The sequence below is a fragment of the Venturia canescens genome, chromosome 1 (assembly GCF_019457755.1).
Source record: "Venturia canescens isolate UGA chromosome 1, ASM1945775v1, whole genome shotgun sequence".
Lineage (NCBI taxonomy): Eukaryota > Metazoa > Arthropoda > Insecta > Hymenoptera > Ichneumonidae > Venturia > Venturia canescens.
This window is the reverse complement of record NC_057421.1, coordinates 12,522,621-12,549,326: the sequence shown is the minus strand read 5'-3', so window position 1 is coordinate 12,549,326 and position 26,706 is coordinate 12,522,621. Positions and strand designations below refer to the sequence as shown.

The 26,706-nt window shown below is 39.1% G+C and overlaps 1 protein-coding gene across 8 annotated transcripts in view; it reads right to left on the bottom strand.

Annotated features, from left to right (window-relative positions):
• Fas1 (fasciclin 1) overlaps positions 1–26,706 on the bottom strand; it is a 253,351-nt gene that overhangs the window by 90,288 nt on the left and 136,357 nt on the right. For all 8 annotated transcript variants that reach the window (XM_043432981.1, XM_043432987.1, XM_043432982.1 and 5 more), the window contains exon 2: positions 5,253–5,397. In XM_043432981.1, the coding sequence (XP_043288916.1) occupies positions 5,253–5,397 (145 nt within the window). The remainder of the gene's footprint in view (positions 1–5,252; positions 5,398–26,706) is intronic.

Here is a 26,706-nt window from a genome sequence, read left to right as displayed (position 1 = left end):
AAATTTTAGTAAAACATTGTAACCATCTATTTTTTAACTGATCATTAACGATAATTTAAATGATTTTTGGAACATATTTCACAAGGAATAGGGCTGCACCCTATTTTTTTATACGGCACGTGACCATCGAACTACCTTAATGAGAGATCTACGCGCGGATTTATGAACGTAATTCGAAATTCTTGCACGAACCATCGATGGAAACGTCCTGTAACGTCCTTCCAGGCACAGAAAATATACTTGAGAATCCCATTAACCAATCGCCATGTTCTGCCTCATTTACCTTTGGCCAATTTAACCGACGAGGGAAAAGCTCAGCTGCGGCTGAAACTGCAATACCTATTACAGAAGAACAAGCGACAAAGGTCTCTTTCTTTCTTTACCCCGCGGGTGAATGTCTCATTTCGTGACGTTTCTTTGTACCTTTACCGAGTAGAAAAACTCCTATTATCTGTCCTCATACCCTCCCGGTTTACGGAATTTCGTAGCATTCATTTTTTCCTTGCCATTTTCCCTGGGTACCAAAACAACAACAATTTTCCAACTTTGTCAAACTTTCTCCACCTTGCAGTCTATTCAGGAAAAACTATAATAGAGTTACGTATAAGGTTGCTCAAAGCATTTGAATTAACTGTCTGTTTTTGCTTGCGACGTACATTCCGTTCTCTGCAACTAATTCTCACAGTTTCTCAGATTTCCATTCGTTAATACTTTGCGGACAGTGAACAGTCAGTTTGGTAAGCACTTCTCGTTGGATGTATTTTAATAAAGCTCCATCGTCGGGGCTCTCGAGAGCGGTCTCAACCGCTTTTGTCTGCTTCCGAGTATAAGAATGCGTGGAATCCAACTTTCCAGAGTTGCCAAGTATTTTTTCATTTCAACTTTGAGTTTGAGCTCGAATTGAAAATTCATCAATTTGCAGAAAGGCACATTAATTAATTAATTAAAATTAAAGGCTGTGTTCGAGGCGACTACGAAAGAAAGATGAGACAAAAAATTGTCACTGTTTTCTTGCGGAGTCTGAGCTCATTCCTCATCGTTGTAGGAATATTTTTCGAAACTCTCTTTGTCCTCGCATCTGACATATGCAAGTGAAAATAGAAATGAAGCTCGATGCGAAAGGACCAAAGTTCACGAAGTCGCGATATCTGCTGCGGTCACATGATCTGTGCACCGTGATAGGCCGGTCCAAGAGCTCCTGTTTGTCTTTACAGACGCTCTGCACCAATCTGCTTTTGGCAGATTGCAATTCGACCCCTATTACGAGAATCTCGGCGAAGCCCTATCCTCGAAATGTGGTGACTGCGGTCGAGTGCGCCAACATTACTCTCTTGAAACTCTAGGAAAATCTATCCTCAGGGCTACTGTACAAAATACGGGTACACGTGTATCCCTACAACCAATATACAACTTTGCACAGTTGAATATTATCTTAAGCTGTATTACTGTTCCATAGTATACACAGAACTATCCGAGAGTCATTTTATCATCGAAATATTCATTTGAGGTGAGAAATCAAAAATTTTCATTATTATTTCTTTCATTTCTTCGACTTTTGATGCTAGAGCACTGGGCCACTTGATCACTGGAATGGTCACGTAGAGCCGAGCGCTTCGGGAGCTGCACGAAGAGAATGAAATTTGAAAAATTATCGTCCAGTAACGATAGTGCGGTGACGAGTTGCAATTCATGATATTGTTATGGGCCAACATTGAATTTTATACATTAAAAATAATATTCATTGTTCAAAGTAGGAATTTTACCGTGATATTGATTACAAAGTAAAGACATTTAACCGTGATGCACCGCCAAATTTACTAAACGTTTTGTAAATCTTAGTATACGTACCGTAAATTTTACTATCTGCAATATTTACTATTATGAGATTGAAAATTGCGCAAAATATTGAAAATTTTACAGTGCGTTACAGGAATATATATTTTTTGTTAACTTATTGTCCTCGTAGTCAAACACATTCGGCAAATTTTACAGTGAATTTAACGCTAAATATTACCGTTTAATTATCTCCGCGTAGTTTTAAAATGTGATTACGAATTTTCGTTTCTGGCTTTTGAATCTCTCGAGAAAGCATAGCGGTGCGGGAAGATGAATGCTAATTCTAAATTCGGAGAGCCTCGCGAACGAAATAATTGTAAGCATTAAAAAGCCCGAGAGCGCTACGCCGATGACCGTCTCTTATCGCCGAGAGGGTTGGTTGATGCGGGAAACCTCGAATGACCCACAGAAACGCTAGGGGCAGAACGATCGCGGGAGTCAAGCCTTAACGACTCAGCTACTGAGACTCCGGCATAGTTCCGCAGTTCTGCGAGGCTTTAAATTCTTTTTTATTTTAATTCTCTTTTCCCCTGTGTCACGGGAGCTCGTGAAAATCGAGGCGGGAAAAGGGTTACGAGCGAGATAGCGATCGGCAGGACGCTTGGATATTTCGATTTTTTTCGATCGATACATCGCGCGAGTCCTTGTCATTCATTTTATTATTTTTTACGGTCGCGTTTAAAAATTTTATGGTTATATTATCGCAACTTTTTAACCTCGTCGTAATATTGCTGGTTTCTTTGCCTGGTTTTTCCTTCGCACGTGAGAATTTTTTGCACGCATCACTTTTCAACTGCACGCTCGAGCTGGAAACGCCTCTCAATCGCACCAGTTTCATCACATTTTTATATTGAAAATTTTAAGGAAAAATCCGAGTTCAATATTCCTCCGGAGTCTCTGAAATGCAAACATTTTTCCGAACGCCCCAATGAGGCATCGCTATATACTCAGGATGGATTAAATATGAAGAAGGTCTCTAATGAGCTCGCGACAGCTCTTTCACTCCCCACCCTATACGAGAATTCACGCGCAGTCTGTTACGCATAAAAGTTCCCTCGGGCAATGTAAAAATGACGGATTGGTATCCACGTTACTGCGATCTTTTCCCTCTTTCGCTATCGGCTACGAACCCACGTAATACTATATGTTACAAAGGTCTCTGGACAAACGAGGAGATGACGAGGTGAAGTTGGAACGAGTGAGCTTTTTCAAGTGTGCCAAATCCACCCTTTCTCCTTTCATCCCTCGATCACTATACCTAAAGGTCATTGCCCTTGTACGATACCTCGAAAATATCGTCAATCACCCCCTCCGTGAATTCGGGAACGGATTTAACGATCCATTCCCAATTTTCTTGGACTTCGAGTGAACGAAAAGAATTTCGAAATTTTTTCCCCCCTTTTGACGAAACCCACTATTGTAAAATTTATTTTTGGTTGTATGGTGTTTTAGGTTTTTTCAATCGTTATTGTGAAGCTTCCATGTGAAAAGTTTCCGTGTCTTTAATAATTGAAGATTTTACTTATTCATTAATGTTCCTCGTTTTCCTTACGAATAAACCAGTCCGTGAATTTCACTTGGAAAAAACGAACTATGGAAAAAAAGCCGTTCGGTAAGGACAAGTTTTTGCATTGATGAATAATAAATGTGGGAACATGGGAAGCCCTGGTCGATGAGAGAGCTGCATTTGATGTCTCGAGACAGCCAAGAGTGTTCTCGATCATTGGGAAGCCCTGATCGATCCTGGTCAATTAGACGGTATAGGCTTCAACGAGAGGTGGTTGACCAAGGGTTCGCTCGTACATGTATCGAACATCGAGAAGGGCTTGAGGTTACTGCGATGGGAAGGTGATCACCACGGAACGATTAAATTCTCTGCATACCCACCCCACTGTCGTGCCTAGTAATTCACGTCGAATTGTGGCTTCTCTCTGAAACCCCCCTCGAGGCTTTCACACCGTAGCCACAGATCTATACACGTACATACATATCCAGAAACGGTGACAAGGAACTTCCGCTTAATACGACGTATACAATCACCGATTTGTCTTGACTCTTCCAATTTCTACAGGGTGACGATGGAAAATCTCTTCATAAATCTCGCTATGAGACAAATTTTGAAATGACGAATTAAAAATATGAATATTCGTAATACTTTATTTTAAGGTGGTAAAAAAAGTCAAAATTATTAATGCTTCAAGTGCTATTTCAATCGGAATGAGATCGTGAATAATCGAATCCTTCAAAAGACTAAAAAGTGCGTTGAACTTTGGTGCATTGACTCCAAATAATAATTACTGAACAGCGATGGTGACTCAGAACTGAAGCTACTAATCGATTCGCATGATTTTCAATCTTAGAAAATGAGTTATTTTATTTAGACTACTCGAGTAAATATTTCAGAGCATTAACGAAAAATTGATTCTTATTATTCTCTCCATCAATAAGTTTTGCTAATTTTCATATTTGCTTGCTTCATAAAGAGCTTTTTCGGACACCCTCTAAGTACAACAACAATAACGACAAGGCCAAATCTCTTTTCGTTCACTTGTCTGGAACGCGTGTGGCGTGAAACAGTCCATCAGGGAAGGGGGTCCCTGGTAATCGATTCCCTAATCGAAATTAGCCTTTACGCAGCTGCACCGTCGCTGCACCTCCGTGCCGAATATCGCACGGAAAATTGTGTAGTAGATGTAACAGATAGAACATGAATTTTCGAGCCGCCGTAAAGCAGTGGTTTGGGAATTGGCGAGTTCGATTTACTTGATTAACTGCACTCGCGATCTAATGAGGCTCCGGTGTCGGTATTAATGTTTTTTTTTGTTAATTGTGAAAATTATCGTTGTTCGTAATTCTTCTGATATGCATATAAAGCAGAATCGACGAATAATCATTGATTTTATAATTAATCATCTTTTTATCAGTAACTAATGTGTGGAGCTGTACGTAGAATTATTTCCAGATAAACGAAGAGATGAAATTTCATATTGTGTACTTTGAGATCGTTCAAAAAGTGCATGCGACGCTGTTGAAAATTTTTCTAAAAATTTCCTTTCTTGGTTGCAAAGGGGCTTCGTCAACGATAAAATTACATGAAGCTTAACTCCGTGAGCACAACTTCACGCCCGGAAGTGTCAACAGGACGTGTTAACTTTCACTAGAATGAGCAAACATATGAAATAGCAGTCAAATATGGTGTGAAGCCAGCGAGAGAATTTCCTCGTCGCCTAAAATCGATTAACAAGAGCGATATGGCTTCGGGTAAGTTGGCACCTCGTATTACGATAGCGTGCTTAAATGTCTTTACGTCATTAAAATATTTGCAGTTATTAAGGAATTATCACAACGTTGGTGTGTCAAAATTCAATGATTTTTTCTACGAGCTTAAAATGCGAATATTTTTTTCGTCTACTCACACATATGATAAAGAACCAAGTCCTTGATATCCTCGCTGGGCGCTCGAGACTTTTGGAAAGCTAGATTAGTCGGTGCAAATACGGTAACGTGTCTGTACATCATTGTGGTGTTCGCTACATGGCTCGCTTCCAGAAGTTGATAGAACTGTAACATGCGAAAATGCACTTGGCTAGTTAACAAACGGTTTACACATGGTTGTATAGAAATATATCGTGCACATACGATTCGTTTATACCAGCAAGACGAACGTTTTCCTCATTACGAATGAATTGAGAAAGACATAAGCGAGTGAAAAAAAATTCGAAGATTTTTCATCAATTTTTTCAGACCTCTTTTTTCAGAATTTCACTATTAAGTATCGCATGATTGCAATAAAAAACTATTCCGCAACCGGACAATTATCTCGTTACGGTTTAATACGTTTCTTTACTGCCACATTTATTCGACTCACGAACATATCAGATTTTTTCTTATTTCTTCACAATTCATTTTATTCTCTCACTGCTGCTGCTGCTGCTGCTGCTGCTGCTGCGTTTGTAGAAGAGGAAATGAAGCGGCAGGGCTGAGAGATCTCACGAGATCTTTTCATCAGAACGAGAACTCTATAATTGGCGAGAATGAGATTCTGCGAATTGGAACTTCTATCGAGAAATTTTCTACCCCTTTCAGAGTTCCTTGTTCCATATATAGAAATCTGATAATAATCTCATCTAATAGAATATTATCGAACGAGCTGAAATGCTTTAGATGGACTAATACGAATACGAATATTCTATTATGTATTGTCTAGCATTACAGTGAATAATTCCACCCTCTATTATATCGTTATAACGGTTGACATCTACACTAAATCTCCATTGATAGGTTTGTGCCTCTATTTTATAATACTGAGTATTCGAAGAGCGTTATACTGCAATGGTAATCGAAACAGTATCGCTTTAACATTATCCATTGCACACGAGAGTAATTTCTCATGATTACTTTACTAAAGTTTATTGGACGTAAAAGACATTTCAAACATCAAGTTCGAAAATCATTTCCTGCTGAATTCAATATCGTCGCCCTATTTAATTGAACACGAAACATTTGGAATGTTGTCATGATATTGATTGCTGTTCATCCTCATTCTATGAAAAAAAAAAATTCTCCACTCAATTTCAGATTGTAAGTTATCATATTGGTACGATCAACTTGAGATATCATATATTAATTTTATCCAGAAGAAAATGATCGAACACTTTTGTTTTTCCCGTTGAAATTTACTCTGCCTTTTCTCCTTTCGTTCCAAGCAACCCAGAAGATTGATATATCGAGCAGTAATAAGGAAACGGTTGGAAAATATTTTTTATTTACATTCTCGGGAAGATGGCAAATTTAGACGGTACGGCGCCGAGTAATACGAGGTTGCATTAGTTATATTTTCTCGCCGAAAGTAAAAGAAAAGCGGAGGGAGCAGGAAGAGAAAGATATCATGAGGGACGAGTAATAAATTACTCTGGGCTTGGTAAAACTTTTAGCCAAGTTTTCGTGTCTATCCCTTTTCGACTCGATCGTTCTCACTCACTCATCTCTTGCTGTTATGCCAGTAGTCCGTCTATCTGTTTCCATCTCTCTTTTCATTTGCCTTTTATTCGCATTTCTCTACGTTTATCTCTTTCGCGATAATATAACTCTCGCGACGCTGAATCCGAGAAGGGAATTAATCAATCGTTGCGAGTTCGTTAAGTTTCACATCCGGGTTTTCTATCGGGTCTCTTGGTTACTCGATTGCCCGGCACAAACTTTATTGCGAAGACCGACGGACGGGTGCAATGCTTGAGAGACGAAAAAAAAGGAGTGAGCAACGGAAGTTCGTCGATGCAGTTGAGAACCTCGACGAAAAATACTCTCGAAAACGTTTCAATGAGCCAATAGAGGAGCATTCGTATATGAAATGAAAAAAAGTATGTGCACCGGAGGTCACTCGTTAATTTTGCAATATTGAAACCCTCGCTTCATTTATGCTAGCCGATACCAATTTTTTTGCAACACCGTCTTCAGCTGACCAATTTCTTTCTCTAAACTTAAGGTATTCCTTCCACGAACTCGAATATTCTACAAATAATTAATTTTAAATAAGATTATTAATTTTTAAGATAATTAATTTTAATAAGTCAGATTATCGAACATTTAATAAAGAATAAAAAATTGAAAAATCGTGAAATTCATACGGGTGCTTAAGGAGATTCCATCATCACTACATTTCCATTAAATAATTCATTTAAAAAAAATGTAATAAAAAAATGTAAGGAAGCCATAGCGGCGATAACAATAAATGGTTACCGAATGCTCAAAAGAGATATCAAGGATAAAAGTTGGAAAAATGGCAGAAGCAGAAGCTTATTTTCTTATATAATTGGGGCTTCTCAGCGGTTAAGAATCAGTCCAAATTTCGAGTGCCCCAATTTGCGCCACCAAAAAATACGCTCATGCGAGAGGAATACCTTAATCAAACTTCTCGTGAATTAAGATAAACGTCTCTTCTATCGATGGTAAGAATTTACAATAACTCGTAGCCCTGCACAGTAACGTGCAGCAGTAGCTTTGGCAAAAATATCGATGGGGCTCTGAAATTTTTCTTGCTTCGTTTTTTTGCGAATAGACGACCACAGTTTTGCGAACAAAAAACCATGCTTTTCGGTGTCAGAGAAGGGAGTCTCTAGAAGGTCATACTTTTTGTTAAGCTTGCTTTCTCTCCCTCGTCTCCCTCCCACCAATTTTTCCTCCTTCCATCTTCTTTTTTCTTGGACCAGCAAGAGCTTTCTCAGCTTATTTTTTCTATTGCACTCTGAACCCAAGCCGCTGACTAATCCGCGAAAATAATAAACGAGCGACGATGCCCTGGGAGCTCTTTTCTCCCTCCTCCTTTTCTCTCTCCCTCCCTCCCTCCCTCCTTGCTTATCCACGGAGGGCTCTTTCTTCCGTAATATAAAGCTATACGCTCCACGTTGCAACGCTAATGGCGAACAAAGCGGTTTGAGTAATGGAGACATGTCGTGAACGCTGGCAATTAATGCGAGTTCGTCCATGTTACGCGAGACGAGAAGACCCACGAGAAATGGAGCGGGTTGTTGTTAATAGATGAGAACTGAACGCTCGTATATACATAAACAGAGAGTTTGAACAAGAAAGAGAGAGAGAGAGAGGAGTGACAAAATAAGGGTTGAAAACCACGGAACAAACAAAATGACGTTCGCTGACTGAGAAGAGCCAAAAAAGAGGCTATGTCAGCGGTCATTTATTCACGTCGAGTTAAACTCGAGGCAAGTTCTCTTCTGCTTCACGAATTTCCTGAATACTAATTCATCCGAATAATTTAGCCAAAACGAGTGATATTAATTTCAGTATTTTCCGAACGGATTCCACCCGTCGCCAAATTAATCGGAGCAATTACATTGCAATCAAGTCTTTCGTAAACTCGGAAACGACAAGAATTCGGGGAGCTCTAACCCTCCAGCGGTACCACTTGCGTTGTTATTTTCCACGAGTTGACGAACAATTATACAGCGTTTGTTCGAACGCAAAAACATCGACTCTTCAGCAACATCTTTTTTTCCGGTTTATCCGTTTACATTCTCCACAATAAATGCTCGTTTAAAAACGACTTTTCGTATTGAGAGATAAACATATCCCAAGGCAGATAAGTGACACGCCATCATCTGCTTCCATATTCCCTTGGCCTTTCATACCACAATAATGCTCCATACAATACTGCGGTTTGCGCGATATTATATTCGATATATACGTGTCTGTATATATCGCAAGGTGACCCACGTATTCAATATCGAGACGATTGCCATCCCCGGAAGTACTTTTACCCTTGGGGCGTCACGACAAATATTACAGGTACAGTGTGTCTGGAAGGGCGGAGTAAAAGGGTGAATGGGTGCGATTGTGCTATACACAATCAATATAGCACCATTTATACGTATAAAATGTCGCAGTTTATTCTACTGAGACTCTCCTTGAGCGAGGTTATCGCGCTCGTTTCTGATACGAAAGTTTACACACTCACACAATCCTTGTCACGATACAAATTTTATCTCTTTTTTTTTATCTACATTATATTATACGATTTGCAGCTAAAAGAAAATACGAATGAATGTGAGTGCGTATTTTGAGATGCGAGAAAAAGTGAGCCTGTAACAGTGGGACTGCAAACAGGTGCCTTTCGATTACCATATTTTTCTCCAGATAAGTATTAAAAAACGACGATGAGTGTACGACTGATGGGGACAGCAAAAAAATGTGATGTATTTCCAGATATTTTATCGACACTTGCTCCGGCAACGCATTTGGAAAGCCGAAACTAACGGACACGTACTTCCGTATTTTATTCTTCCAACCCTCCTTTTTCATGTCGAGTTTACATACGTAAAAAACATGCACCGAGTATGGGCTTTTTTTCACGCGAATATTCGATGCGTTAAAAAATTTGTATTTGTCAACGAGTTTTCAACGAAACTTTTTAACCGTCTGGGCTCGATGGAAAAAAGTATTGATATATCACGATGGAATGTTTGAGCCGAAAATGCGAGTCGCTAACAGCATGTAAAGATCAGGAGTCTCCGACACATTGACGGGAATGGTCGGCGTGCGAACATCTCCCAGTTTTTTCGTTCTTTTTTTTTCTATATTTTATCGTTTCTCCTAGTGTCGACTCACTGCATTCTCAACATGCTCGGGCGTACCCGCTATCAATTTACAATGGAGTGCCTCCTCGAATGGATTCGATATAATGCTCACCACTCCAGTAATGCGAGTCTTGCACCGGAAAGCAATGGAAAAAGCTACAACCAACAGCGACAGACGCACAGCCCAAACGACGGAGAAAGGGAGAATTTCAAAGTCTTTGTGACGTTTCATGAGCAGGGAGTTTTTTTTTTGAACTCATTTACATCTTAATCGAGGGATTCAAATTCAGTTAAATTCTTTCATTCGTTTTCCTGAAATCAGTTAAAATGTAGCTTTACATGCGTGCATGGCATAGCATTTCGCCCAGTCATCACAATTTAAGTGGCGAATTCTTTTCGAGGAACAGTTTCTTGTGGAGAATGTGGAGGAAATTTTTTCTGAGCTGGAAAACCATCATTGAGGGGTCTACCTTAATTAAAAGGATAAAAAAAACTGTTTTTACGAATTTTTTGATCGGTATAAATGATAAATGTGAATGTAAAAAAATGTTTATTTTTATTTTACTCAGTTTTTGTATGGAAAAATTGAGGAGAAGACAGGTTTTAAAAAAATGGGTGTGCACTGTTAATAAAATCTCTGGAACGGGTAATCGGAGGAAAAAAGGGTTTTGGATTCCATAGGTAAATGACTGTAGCGCATATCATACGATTTTTTTCAAAAATAACAAAATGGCGACCATTTTTCCAAAAAAGCACGTTTTTTCATCGTTTTTTGCAAAACAAAAATAGTTCCGCTAAAAATTTCAAAATTCGTATGACATGCGCTATAGCTATAGTCATAAAGAACACGTGGTAAAATTTTGGTAAGGATCGGCTCAATAGTTTCGGAGATTTCATCAACGAGAGCCGTCCAAAAACGTAGTTTTGAGAAAAACTACGTTTTTCGAAACGAAAAACATTAGTATGATACTTTTAGATGCGTATACTTTCGAAAAATGCAAGAAAACAAAATCGATTTTTTGAAAATTCTAATTAGGGCAGACCCCTTAAAGAATTTTGGGCATGGAATGTTTACGGAAATATTTTTTGATGAATATTTGCAATTTTCGAAGCAAAACTGCTCACGCTGTCATAATCTATCTTGGTGTATTAACGGCCTGATTTAATGTCTTCGAATACGATTTTTATTATAAAATTCTTTTCCTTCCTTCTTTCCTTCAGATGCGTCGTCATATACCTTCCATAATAAAAGATTAGCCTTCCCACCAGTAATAAACTGCTATTGATATCTTTTTGAGAGAAATTCTCACGTTTTCTCCCATTTTTTTTTTTTTTTTTTTTTTTTATTTTCCGTTTGGGAAAAACGAAGATTACCTCCGAAGATGACGACGTCATTGTGTCACGACGTGATAAAAAGGTTCATCTCTATCTTCTGCCCTTTCGCCTTAACTATCCTTTTTATTTTTATTTTTTTCCATCATTCGCTATCCTTCGAATTGCCAGGATGTTGTTGAAAAAAAAATGCTTTTTTTCCTTCAAATGTGAAGACTCATCGTCGCGAGCTTCACCATCTCTCTATCTCCTCTCAATTTTATTCTCCTTGTCCGGGAGCTTTTTCTACGAGCTTACGGTTTACGATCTACTAGAATCGCTCAATGAAATCCACGGAGAATTGATTTACGAGTCCAACGATTCGACGAGTTTATTTTTATACGAGTCATTCCAAGTCAATCGAACATTGCAAGGAAATATTCTTTCTGGTCGTCTTTTTACAAATTTTCAGACCTTTCCCATCGCATGAAATATTCATTGAACATTTAGCAGCGAATGATTTTATTTAATTTTCGGAATAATATTAAAAAATGAATCGAACTTTATAATCGAGATCATACAGAAAATTTTCTCTCCATTTTATTACAAATCGAAATTCCGAGTTACGAGTTTCACATTCTGGACAAAATAACTTGAAAAATTTTCATTTCTCAAATTGTATATCAATCTCGTTGAAGAGAATAAGGATACTTTGTTGATCTTATGTGAAATGTCCCGTGTACGTATTGACGAGAGATGAAAATACTTGGCCAGCTTCTTCGGTTCGCGAGAACGTGTGAAAATTCATCGCAACGTCAAATGGATTCGACGTATTTCGATTTATGATCCGCACCAACGAGTTGTCGATTTTTTTTTTTTTTTTTTTTTTTTCACGGACGGCGGAAAAAAATGAGAAAAAGATCCATCGGAAAAAGGATATCCAGAGATGAAGTGAGGTATCGATAAAACAAGTCATAACGGCATTGTTGAACTTTTACTTGGCAGTGAGAAATGTTTTTCTGAGCTTCGAAGATGATGGAGTAGAATTTAAAAAAAATGTCGAGGAACGCTCGGGAAATCTCGTTTCGTGTGATCGTTATAAAGTTTACGTTCCCTGCTGTATAAATATCGCAGAACTCGATGGATTTACTGTATTATTGGCTGTTATTCATATCAACTTTTGAAAAATATAAAATACCTCGATCGTTGGCAAAATGGTTGGAGGTAAGAGCGTGAATGGAGCGTCGTTTTTAAAAGTTTTTGCAGATTCTTGGATCAAACCTTCTTATTCGAAACTACGTTTTCGTTGATTGAATGCAATATAGAAGCGAGAAAACTAAAGAATGATTCAATGTAAATCAGAGAGTGAGAGAAAATTGTGTGCAAAAGTGAGAACACGAGAAATAGACCGAGAGGAGGTTAAGTTGCCCCAAGGCTTATTCGGAACCCTCCATATTGAGTGGAGGGTGAGCTTTCGTGAAAGTTATTTTGTCACTCGCTTGCGATTACAACATAGAGGAACGCCTTCTGTTTTATGTGTTTCGGGGAACAGCAGGAAATGTAAGTGATTTCGTCTACGTTGTATCAGAAATAACATAAGAAAAATGACTTTATCGAAGAAGGATATGACCGAGACGATTCGATTTCATCGATGCTGTTTCAAATTTGCGAACCCCTCATCTGTTTCCATTTACCGAGACTCCAATTTCTTTCATTACAAATTCATCATAATCGCAAATTTCAACGATGAGATTTTTCGTTGAGGTCAAAATCCAATCTCGTACCACAGAGTTGTTATGAGGTATTTGAGGAACGGGATATAATCTCCATTCAGAGAACTCGAATATGCATTACATAATCATAATTATTTGAGTCATTGAACCCGAGAATCGTGCTCCAGAAATCTCCTCGCTCAATTGAAGATGAGTCGCACATTTGTCAGTAACAATAAGAATCTCTTTATCGATAAAAAAAAGTCGAGCCAATTCAATAAATTGATTACCACTCGGAAATCAATTCAACTGAAAACGTCTTGTATACTCAATTTCTATTTGAAACCATCCATAAGCCCCAAATTAATATTGTATTTCAAAATATAAATAACAATGTCATGAATCAATTTCGAAGATTTTCATTGATCTAATAATCCCTGATCTTTCATTTCCTTTTAAATATTTTATTTTCTTTCGTACGTCAGCACTCGATCGAGGAAAATGCTCGATACTGCAAGTAAATATACGCTGGCAAAGTAAGATCCTTGCAACTTTACCTAGTTAAAGTGAGCTTTGTTTGTCCTTCGTATCGATGATAATGAAAAGATAAAAAGATTCGATATTCATTTTGTGTTCACCAGGACTCAAAACCTACTGAATTTTTTTTTATAATTTATTTTTTTGTTATCATGATGAGAGTTTAGAGACGTGGGTACACGATTAAAATATCTTCGCAATGAAAGAAAAAAGAAACAATTTCGATCACATTTTATTCCATTTCTGCAGTCGACATAAAATTCTAGCCCGTAGCAAGATTTATCGAGTCACAATTATGTTTTCAATTACACTGATAACGAATATAGGAAACCGAAATGAATATAAAACACAAACCATGAGCTACTGGAATTGCTGATTTATTTATAACGCATATAACTATTTTATGACTGAGATTTTCAATCATAATCATGCGTCCGTTTCCCCGTTTATTCTCATTTCCATGCAAACAGATGTTCTCGGTTCCCAATGAAAATTCATGACACAGTACATATTCGCAAATTCCGTGCTAGATAAACACTCTTACGAAATGAATGTTCATTGAATACGTAAGGACACTATTCGTGATAAGGTTTCTCGAAAGGATCTCGACTCTTCTCTCGTATTCGTTGGCGCCATCCTGTCGACGATCCTTTCCCGCAATATCCTTAGATATCGTGATTTCCACAAGAATCCACGAGCTTTCGAATCACCCTTGCTCCTCGGTGTGTAACCAATGCCAATCCAAACTGATCCCTCAGGGTCCATGGGGAGGTCAACGACGTCTCGTCTCTCGTAACCATAGCAAAACAGTGATACCCTTATACGCGGATAGGAAAGATTGATGAAGGAATGGAGTAACCCAAACAGCAAAAAAGCCTCGAATCATACTTGTTTTTTATCCTCCATCTCGTAATATTGGTTCTATATACGAAAGGCGAAAAATACATGGCCCATAGTTCGTTCGTTCGAACGAATGATCAGTGAATTAAAAATAAATCCTTCACATACAATAATTTGAGGGAGAAATGATGAATGAATTGTTGAAATTTATTTTTTCCGTTATTCATATTTACATTGTTACTCGAATATCGAATGAGCATTAAAACACTTCAGTAATCAGAGTATCGATACGATTAATTCAGAAACATGAAGCTAAAAGTGAAACAGAATTTGATTTACGGTTTGATGAGAGTGGAAGTAAATGAATTGCTGCTTTTTGAATAATATTACGAGGAGAACGATTGCATAGTGAGTTTTTTTCTTTGCCACATATATAATTATTCCCTTTTTTGTTTGACGAATGCATATAACGAGAATGAGTTGGACCACTATTTGATCATATTCCCGAAGCTTCCTCATAAAAACACTTGAAGAAAACACTTTCGTGCAAATTCGCTGTTTTCGATCCAGGACATGTGAATTTTACCAGCTGACCCTACCACCCGTGTCGTTTTTTTAGTCAACGTCGAATATCGTTGGAAGCTCCCATTCCATCACATGTGTAAACGTATCGGGTGCGTTCTCACGCAAAAAAAATGTTGTTGCATCCACACGTCGTTGTTTGTACGCGTTTCCACGGCCGGATTCTCCATTAAAAGGTCCTTCTATAAAAACTTGCGTCGATATCGACTAAACATTGACCAATCCATTTGCCGTAGTACCGCCACGAGCACTTTTCACGGCAATTAAAAATTCGAATATTTTTTAACGTTAAAAAGTTGCAGCAATTGGATTACCAGTAACAATAGAATGGCTTGTCATAAAAATATCACCAACGGACCATTTTGTTTGGCTTACAACAGAAATAATGAAACTCGCGTTAAAAATCATTATTTCGTCAAATATAGTCGAGAAACACAGTCCAATAATTTTTTGCATCGTTGAGAATATTGACGCTACAACCTAAATCTGATGCGTACCATAAATCAAGCTACGCGAAAGTTATAATTGGTCAAAGTCATGAACACGGCTAGAAGCCTCCAGACTTCAACGGCCTTCCTCCTGAACGCGAATCACCTCATCATTGGCTACTTGAACTTCCTCCTCTCATTTTTTTTCTTTCTATCGCGCCCGTCGGCTGCTCGTCCTCAGGCTAAACTTTGGTGCACAACGATGCGACGATGAAGAAAGAATCTAGCTTTTCTGGCGTATGTACGAGGCTATGTAGCCTCTCAATCAAAAGTTGCGCGAACGATAATCGTGGTGGAAAAATTTGTATACATATATATCCGGTTGAAAATAATGGAAGAAAAAAAGTGTGGGTGCAGGCTGGACTCCGAGAAAGTGGTAGAAGATATGAGAGGGTTGTGAGGGAAGTTAGTAGAAGACATTGAGCCTGGTGATATTGGAGAAAGAAGGAGGGGTATAAAAACGGAGGCGAAAAAAGGGGAAAGGAGACGGGCGCAGTAAGAAGAATTCGAGAAGCTTCCGATGGTTCTCGTGTTTCAGTAAAAATGGCAAAATGGCGCTAGCAAATAATACGGGAAAAGCGCTAGTGGAGCGAGGGGGAGCGCGACCCTTCTGGAAAAAGAGATGAAGTGCGAAGCTGAGGCTCGTTCGCTCGACTGCAAAATTGAGGAAGTGACTAATAGGCGTCGCCTTCGGGCACCCCTTGCCTACTCCTTATCCCCGACTCGACTCTCTTCTGTTGGTAATACCTACTCTTTGTTATCGCGCAGAAAAAAAGTACTTTGCGGCAGTTGACAGCGATGCGTCAAAAAGAACGAAGACGTTCGACGCACTCGAGCGTTTTCGCGGCTCAGATTCATCGGGCAGAGTAAGAGGAAGACCCGAAACTGCGAGTTTCGAGTTCGCCTATCGCGTTCGAAAGATGTGCGCGATCAAGGAAAAACAAAATAAGAATCGTCAACTTCTGAAAGCGATGAAGCACAGTGCTGTGGAGCTCTTGAGCCTGGGAGACAAAGATCCCTTCAGGCTTTTGTGCTCTTTTTCTTATCATTGGATTACGAATTCATCACCGGGACGCGTAACTTCTTTCCTCCCAGCCTCAATCTCAAGGCTATGTAAAATTCGAAGTTAAGACATTAAATGCAATGAGAAAACAGGCTGATGATGAGATTCAAGGGAGATTGAGAATTACAGCAATGGAATGAAGGTATATGCATACACACGCGAGCTATATTCGTCGTCATCAGAGAAAGACCGAGAGAAAGCAAGAGAGAGAAAGAGAGACTAAAACTCGAGTTGGAAAGACGCGATGTACGAAGGGAAAGAAAGTGAGGCGGAAATTAGTAAGAACACAGATGCATCCTGTCAACTGACTTTGTATATCATCCGACAGTTGTCGTTTAATCCCACAATCGCCTCGAGGTAGACACGTTGACGTGGCTCTTCATCCGCATTCGCTCTCGTTCCTCCTCTCGACCCTTCAAGCAGCTTCATTCATGCACATTCTCGCCCAACTCAAACATTATATACATATTTGTATGTACGCGGATGTACATATGAAGGAACACAGACCCTGAAGAAATTTTATATGTACGCACACAGTGTGTACTTGACAAATGCGTTATACCGTTTCTACGCGGTCTTTCCCTCCGCTGATCCTCTTTGACGTTTGTAGCGTCAAATCTGTGCCTCGTGGGCATGCAAGCTCTTTAAACTCGTATATATCAACGCACCATCGGTCACCCTGCGTATTAGTTGAATTGCATTCGGTAGATAATTCCACCCTTCCGCCTCCGTCCACCCCTTCACTAGTTAGCCTACCGCACATGTGCTTTGAAATCGTTCTACAATCACGTTTTCGACGTTGGAGATTAGCTTTTGAGATACGAAGAAGTTGGATTCTCCCGGACGAATAGCTTTTCTGTTTGAAAATGCAAAAAGACCCTTCAAATTTTGGCGTTCCAATCGTCGTTTTTGTCGAATGTTATTTGACTTATTGCATTTTTCGAGAATCCTTCGTATGGGGATCGTCGTAATAGTCCCTGACAGGGATCTTGACTCGAAAGTACCTTCCACTCGTACCAACCCTTTCCAGGCTAACTTCCATTTTGATGACCGATCAAGAGTTCGGAAAGACAAAGTTCCTGATCGAATTCATAGAAAATCGGAAATCAAGAGTGCCAACTTCGGCTTACAGATTTTGTTTTCATCTCTTATGATTTGTCTCAAAAGAGGAAAGATTGGGAATTGACGAGAGCCAGAAGAAACTATAGAAATTCATGCTTTCGATCGACGAGGTAAATTGACTGCGAGTTAACTTTGCAGTCGGACATTTCCAGTTTTTTCATGTTCGTTTTTAGATTTTCTTTAGTTTACTATTCTTTTTCCATTCAATCGCGTGTCCTTCTTTCGGCAAAGCTTTTGTGTATGGATCGTAGAGCACCATCGGGGAAGCTGTGAATCCTCGAGTGGTCGTATCGAAGAGACTCGCGCCTCGACAACGTTAGATTCACTTTGCATCTCTTATACCGGTCGTCCCCATCCCCGGTGCCCAACGAGGCGAGAGAATAAATTTCCCGACGGGTCGACGCACACACCACTGGTGAGAGGCGAAACTCGAGATGGAAACTGAGAATGAAATTAGAGGGGAGATATGAAAGAGAGCAAGGCATATATACCCGGAGAAGAAAAAAAAGAATCATAAATCTGGAGTCTATCAGAAAATAAGAGAAATGGAGTGTACTGAAAGGTAGTGGATCAGAAAAAAACAACGTTACGAGAAAGGTTTAAGAACAAAAAGTGAATAGAAAAGGCGTGAAAAGTATCTGCTGCGGGCTTCAGGTTTCGCGCTTCAGGTGCGAAATTAAAAAAAAAACGTATAATTTTTTCAAGGAGCATATGAACGATGGGCATCCCGCTAATTTATCGAATTCCTCCCAACAGATTTGTAACAACCAGCGAAAAAAACGTACGAATCGAATAGGCGCCGAAAAATCGAGCTAATCAACATCTAAATTTAAGGTACGGGGGGGAGTCACGATTTTTTTTCTTTTCACGATTGTCGAAGCTTTCATTCGGTCCATTATTCGGAGAAAGTGAGATCCAGGCACTCTCTCCGTAGTTACGAATCCAACAAAGGCTTATGGGACGTGGAAAAAAGGAAGTTTTAATCGGATTCAAGGCACGAACGAAATTCATGAACCTCCCATCGATCTATATCACTCGCTTTTACGCTCAGCCTCCAATCTATTCCGCACAATCTCGGCGCTTGCGATATAGATGGATAAATGGTTATTTAGACGGGAAATCACTCGAAAAATCGCACTCGACGTATGCTGTCACGGGGAATCATTTTTTTCTCCTATTTATTCGAAATTCATTCGCCGGATGGCGAAAAGGAATTTCGACATACAAAATGGGTTAGCCTTCCAGCGTAAAAACAGGATTTCTCAATTTATCGAGAAAAAAAAAACATTTCTGGCCCCAGGCAGTGACCCCTTTATCCGTTGAAAATCCACCCAGTCCATTCGGACATCCGAATATACATTTTATGCAGGTAGGCTAGTATAAAACGACGCATTTATATGAACTCTCGCACACATGTGTGTCGAGATCGAGTTTTTCGGAAACATCCAATATCGAGCCTGAACGTTATACGTTTCAATAAGGAAATCGGTGTACGAGATCGTCGAAAAATATTGGAATCAATAGACTCGTACTAACTTTTGCATTCGTTCTACACGGTTTTGAATCGTGACAACTCTTCATACGATTTTCTGTTATAATAAAATCATTAGAAATGTGAAAATATGAAGAAATGATCGTACTTCTACAATTTATCTGAAACCATCCACGAACCTCGAGCTCCTCGCTCGATTGATGGTTTTGTCTTTCATTGTGCAATGAATTGCTCACGGAAGATTTTACCCTTCGGTAAATAGAATCAAGAAGTTTAATAGGAAAAGGAGGCAAGCAGAAGAAAGGGCTCCGAGAACATGTTCTCCGAATGAAAGGGAATTTCTGACTATGCACGAGGTCTTTGTACTACCAGTAGTTGCAATTTACGAAGTCAACATAAGGGCACTGACGCGATTGCGGCCAAGGTAAGGAAAAGGAATTTCAAAGAGATGCATTCACCGAAGCTAGGAAGACGTACGACGACGAGGGCTTCGTACGACTCGAAGAAACTTCGAATTTTGTACCAACGTGTTTATAATTACAAAGGCGGAATTGCACTTTCATGAGAATCTTTTCATTACGAAGGATTCCCCTTCTTACAGAACAAATATTGGACCTTCGCTCGAGCATGCTCGTGGTAACGTGAAGGTTAAACATTGTTTCTATTTGTCGACTAACACTCTAACGTGCTATGTACAATTGAGATTATTGTGGAGTTCAAGTTCATAAAAGTTGGATTGCATTATTGTGGGGAAATACATAAAATGGAAGGAAAAACAATGGAAGGGAGAAACAACCTCTAGAGCATCTTTTATAATTGATTATTTTAATAATATTCTGCTGGGTCGTCCCACAAAAGCTTTTTCAATGTGTAAACATGGTAATGAGATAACGCAATATTTCTGACAATGAGTACTTAATGAGATACCAGAGAATTACGTGATGATACCATGGTAAAATATGAGAAAATGATAGTCCCAGTTAACAAACGAATTCATTAAAGGTTCCTAGAGATTAATGCACAAGTTTCTGTTGCCCGAGTGAAATGTGCGTGAAAACGATTTCTCCACTTCTCAGTCGATATTGCCTCGGCTCTTGGCAAAAACGTTTCGTGATAAATTCATCCGTTGTAACGTGAGTCTTGTTCCAATGGATGGAGAAAAATACACGAGTGCAATGCGAGTACATACGAGTGGCAGAGTGCTGTTGGGTTGAATGTGCGCCACGTGCTCGACGTGAGATACGAGATGAAATTTTTTCTTCGATTTTTCTTCCCAGAAAAGCGCAACTACTGATCTGTCCAGGACGGTTCCACATCGTTACGTCTTTCACTTGGGCACACGTCAGTCTTATTTTTTCATTTCGTTCGATTGATATTTTTATCGAAAATTATTTAGAGAAAAATAATTTTTTTCCTTCACGATTGTTAAAAATCGTGATCGTTTTGTAATCCGAAATCATTCCATTGCATAAGAGTCTCGAAAATGAACGATGAGAAATAAATCAATCGAATTAACGTTATTGATGGAGCTAAGTTTTTAATAGTATTAAAATTCTGAAAGAAGGAAAAATCAAATAACGAAAACAACGCATGACAAGAGCACTGTGTGACATCAACATCATTGAAGACTATTTTCCAGAACATATGTACGAAGAAGAGCATACTAAAAGCAGAGAAGTGAAACTTGCATGCCCAGAATATGTTTTGGCGGTGGCGAATTTCTCAAAGCACATGGACTCGAATACGTCCCTCAGGGGATCGTAAAGTTTCTACTTTGTTCGTCAAGAATGCACGCAAGAGAAAGTATAGTATCCGTGTCACGTCGTAGTTTCGAAACTGCGGTTGGTTTGCGGTTCGTCTACGAAAAATCATCAGATGTTCAGACATAATATTGGAGGAAACAAAAAAAAATTGTAAAACTTTAAAATGAAAATATCGAAGCGTTCAGATTTTTTTTTTAAATTTAATTCTGGTGAATTTTTTATTACTTCTAAGTTCTTGGAGCTCGAAAAAAGCGCGATTTATTTTCAAACCAAATTTCGATAGTTTCAATATTCATATCGTAGGTTAACGAGAAAAACGAAGCTGATTTTACGACATAACTGCAATGATCGTTGATAGTATAGGAACATTTCGTTATGTTCCTTGGAGAAACCGCGATTTGATAGCCGCACTTAATATTGGAAAAGATGAGCTTATCTCCAAGGAATTTTTTTTGAAGAGGAAATATCACCGAATAATGTTTCCATCGAAAAAATTATCAACGTTTCGGGATCAAATCCGTAGTAGAGGTGGAAGAAAAGGATAATAAAAAAGCTTCCATGAAGACTAGGGAACTGCGTTAGCGGTCGGTATTATTCGAATACTCGCGGACCGCTCGTCACTTCCCCTTGCATATGGTTTCTCTTTCGTTATCGCACGAATCCGGCATTTTTTTACGACCGGACAAGCTCTTTTTTATGCACTTCACAACGCAAGCAAAAAATCGTTAGGGTTGGAGTTTTAATGTCCATATTCTCGCTCTTTTACAGTGATGGCTAAGACCAGTTTGAATATGCAGCGGTTTTGCCTAATAATAAAAACATGAAAATGATTAATTGAAAACAACGAAAAACATTTAGAAAGAATCCTGTTAAATTTTTGCCTCTCGGTTATGATAATCTACGATCGCATGAAACGTTTTCTCGCGCACTCATTCTGACGAATCGAACAAAGGACGCCCAATTTCCTGTGTTTGGAATTACACTTTCCAGTATTCGCCAACGATCATTATCAATAATTTTCACGCAATCAACAGTATGGAAACGATGATCAGTCGAGGAATTTTGCAACGAAGTGAACTAAAAAAACTCTCCAATAATTCCAGTAATTTTCCAATTTCGTTCCCTGCCAAATTTTCAATTAGTAGTTTTTCAACCTGCCCCGATGCTTCGTGACAAAAAAATTGGTCAATTACAAATATTATTTTCCTTCAATTTCGTTGGATTCCAACGTTGCAAACTTCAGTGTCGTGATCAGGCACCGAAAAGCTCTTTGACGTCACACACAACTGCTCGCCCCAAATGATTGTACTTAGAATTTAACATCATCCTTGAACCCTAAATAACATAAGGGGAAATTCAAATAGAAGAGCCCTTGGAAGCTGCAATTTCTTGCCTTAAAGTTTTTCTAACCCTGCTAAAATGCAGCGTATACGGGAAAGTGCACAAATTCAATAATTGAAGGGGAAAATGGAAAGAGCCAACTCGCCTTTTGACACAAGAATGACACGATAGGCACTTTCGTACTGCGTGTGTATATTAGACGAAGGGCTCTCTCTGGCTCCATCATAACTCGCGATTTTACGTAATTATCCGACCCTGGTAAACTCAGCGGCAAGTTTCTTTGCGTTTGAACATGTTCTCATACATGAACGCGTGTACACGCGCACACATAGTCGCAATATTTCATGAACATTTACATCGCGGGGCATGCACGTGTAACCGTTCGCATGCATGCGAGGGAAAAAGTATTAAATTATTCATTGTCACAGCAGAAGAAGAAGAAGGTTGTACGTCGTCGACGATGGTCAGAGAGGAGCGGGTCGAAGAGCTTGTTGGCGGTGGCAGGAAGAAGGGATAAAAGTGGAGGAGTTCCTCGAGCATCCGGGAACAAGACCTAAGCACATACTAAAATATTTATCTTGCGTCTTAGCGACGAAAAGCTCGGAAAATGAACCGCAAAAGCTCCTTGTGAAAATGTTCTCGGCCAATGTACAAAATTTCTCATGAAAATTCAAAACATTGAAGAGGTTCGTGATTTAAGGAAGAAATAAATCCCATTTTCCTTCCTGCTCTATTATTTAATATTCTCGCTTCTTTTGAGAACCTCGATTATCGTATTTTTTTAATGAAGCTTTATGAATTAATCCTGGATATCCTGGATACAATCGTATCAACATAGCGGACGATTTACTTTGATTATTATCGCTGACGTCAAAAATGTTGAATATATCGAATGCCAGCACAATTTCGTTCATTCGTTGTGTGTCGTAAAAAAATTTTAGTTTACTTTTTTCAAGAAAAATTATCTCGACATTTCATTAAATTAATAAATCAATTAGAAATTGACTACTCAGTTCTTGGATTCATATTTACCAACTTTTCTTCAAAAGCCCGTATCGGAAACGGCAGAAGACTTGAAGAGTATTTTGCTCGTGGGAAAAGACTTTTTGCTCTGTCACCTTTCATTTTCTCACAGTCCCTTCCTTCCTTGTTACTCGTAGTAGTACAAAATGGAAAATGTGTATACCGTCGTCCGTGTGTTAAAGGCAGAAAGCGACAGTGCAAAGGACGTCGGGGACAAAGTAAATTGAATACGAAAAATGAGAAAAAGAGTGAAATTGCGAACGCAAGAAGCGTCGAAAGATGGTTTGTATGGAACGTCTCGAATTTCTCCTAAAACGAAGAGATATATTATGACACAGTAAAAAATCGTTATTGAAGAGTTTCCTCGTACGTTAAGAAAGAGGTGTTCGATTAGACTTGTCGACCGTGTGATCATGAAAAACAAACTCTTTGCTTTATAACTTCATTTCAATCGACCAGTTTTAGAGAAACATTATAAAAGGTAAACCTCTCAAAATTTTAGAAAAATAATTATTCGACTCAACAGAATTTGGCGTTACCGAAACAGTTTAATCAAATTCGAACTGAAGGTTCTCGGTCAGAATATATGCGTGTAGCTCAAGCTTAAGGTAATTTATGCACGATACGATTTTCTTAAGAAAGTCTTGAAATTTACACAGAGTTTAAATGGGCAGTCGACTGACACGCGTGTCGAATTTTAAAAGATTCGTCTTATTGGTTGAGCACTCGTATAACCTCACATTTGCTTATTTCGGCATTTTGTTTCTTCTTGGCTTGGGCCATTCTTGTCACAGCCATCTGTCTTTCTATTAATACTTTTTTCTGGATCCATTTTCTGTTGTGTTTTCTCTTTGCGCTCTCTAATGCGATTTTTTACATAAAAAACCATAGTATTTTCCCGATTAATTTATGCCTCGAAATTTCAATGGCCGAAAAAATTTATTTACAATTTCGAATCAACAAGTCTGACATTAATTTGAAGTGATTATATCTTCAATTCGGGAGTAAAAATCAGTCCCATTTAGACACCCATAAAATACAATCCTACGGACATGACTACCTTAAACTAGGCCGTTATTTTTTCAGCAGTTTATAACATTTCAAGGATCGTACACTACTTCATCAGCACCTCATGATATTACGTTTTAGTAAATATGTAGAACGCTTCGCTCTTAAATTGAAAACCTTCATTTGTGTAACGAACGCTTCTTCGATAATTCCCCCTCACAACTTTTACCTTTCGACAGTATGAAATAATTGCTCAATGCGAAGACTTTCCACAAAGTTCAAGTTTTTTCGAGACGGTTGATCAATCTGCGTGTGGTAAAATGACGAATAATTGCTTCTTCTCCCTCTAGCTACTGATCTTCCGATAGCTCTTTCGATTTCGTAAAACGAATCTACCACATACTGCCTGCCGAAACTCAAATATTTAAACTTTCAAACGAATTTCTATTATTCTCGTTCGGTTGCGAATAAACGGAGTGAAAGACACAATTTCGCATTTCACCGTTTCATTCTCGTGGAAATAGGAATGGTCGATATGGCGCTGCGCGTACAACTGGGAGATGTAGCATAGAAAACGGACGATAGAGAAAAGCCTTTCTCACCTTTCACACGCAGGTGGGCTTCGCCTCTATTACTACTACTAGTACGTTTAATACGTAGAAGCCTATTCTGTTCCATTCGGTAGAGAGGAGGACACAGGCGTGCGGTTTGTGACCCACGAGCCTCGAAATCTCGACGAATAATAAAGGGTTATGCAGCCACGAGCGATCTCGTCAGCAGTCCTGTGAATCAACGGACACTTCAATAATGCGATACGCTCGGCTTCGCCCACCGTAATACGACGCGTGATATACAGTCTGCTATTGTACGAGTATGGACTTCGGTTGCATGCAGAACTTTCTTTGATGACAAATTTTTCCTCATTCTACCGCTATTGAGTCTGGCTCATGGCTCATTTCTGTAAACCCCAGAAAAGAAGAAAACTAATCATTTGAGTAACAACATTTTTTATAATTGCAAATTCATACTATTTTTTTTAGAAAAATTAAGTTTTCGGTAGACACGTATTTCTAAACGATGTGACGTCACAAATGAAGCGGCTTCTACTCGCTGTGTTGAAACAGAGGAGGGTTTTTTTGTGAAAACTTGAAAACGGACTCAAGATTTTTCTTGTGAGGATCACGCCGATGTCTCAACGGAGAATAGGAAAAAATGACGAAATTTCTGCCGCTTCGTGCGTTTTTGTTTTTTTTCTTTCACATCAGCTCGTTACAGTTACACAAAAGAGAATACTCCGATGATGAGTATCGTTTTCTGCACTGAAGAACTCGAAATAGCCTTGATTCAATAGAACTAATTCAATGTCGTCATTAGATGATCTCAGTGTGGCGTTCATTCATCAATAGATGACATTTTCTTCCAGCATGAAACTTCTGTGGGCACCTGAATTTCGAACCCCTAATTTCGGGGGCTGCACGTGTCTCTTCTATATTTTCAGGAGCTTTTGTGGACAATGCAATTCGATTACAAGGGTATTATGTTACGACGAATAGGGGAGAGAAAAAAGAAGAATGAAGAGATCTCGTGCAAAAGCGAATGGCTCGAAAAGTATGCGAAAAGCGATTGTCCTGCGGCGGAAAAAACCTTCAAACTTTTTTTCCCTCCGTAGGTTTATGTTTCGAGTACTGAGGTACGTAAAAAATCAAAAAATCTTTCGTTGCCTAGTCGCGACTCTCTAGCTCCATGCTCCATAATCTTTGCAATGCTATTCGATGTGTGTTGAAAGTTTAATATTTTAGAAAAATACTTTTTCGTAAACAATTTTTTTTTATCGTGACCCCCCCGCCCCTAATCGAAGCTTCGCGGAGGTGCAACGAATTGAAGGCGGCAAAACCTTTGGCGTCGTCCCGTACTTGAATTGAAAAAAAGTGCAAAAAAGTTTGGTGAAATTTTCAAGTGTGCAAAGCGGAGTTTCGTTGCTGGTCGTGGAAAAAACTAGGGGAAGGAAAGCCGAAGGAGAGGACGAGAAAGAATAGCCAAACGAATATAACAGCGGAATAAAACGTTGCTATACCGCCCTCTATTCTCGAACTTTTCGTCGTGACGACGAAGAAGCGCGAGCTAGTTTTAGAGATTGTACTTGTCGAATAACTTTTTATCCGTTTTTTTTTTTCAAGGACATTGCACGGTGTAACAAATATTTAAAAAATGCATGTAAATACACAGTGGTGCAAGAACTCCTAAAGAATGGTAGAAGTAACTCTACACAAAAAACTTCTGCACAACCATAACAATCGTCATTGAAACCATTTGCTCGACACAAAGAAAAGGGAACAAGAAAACATGAAATGCGACGCTCGAGATTTGGAGCCACCCACTCTCACCGATTTCGGCCACTCGGGTGATTTCCTTCGGCAAAACTTGCTCGTGAGTATTGCCCCCATCGTCATTTATGTATAGCCTCCCTTCTCGTTTCCTCCCCCCTCCTGCTCCAGCCC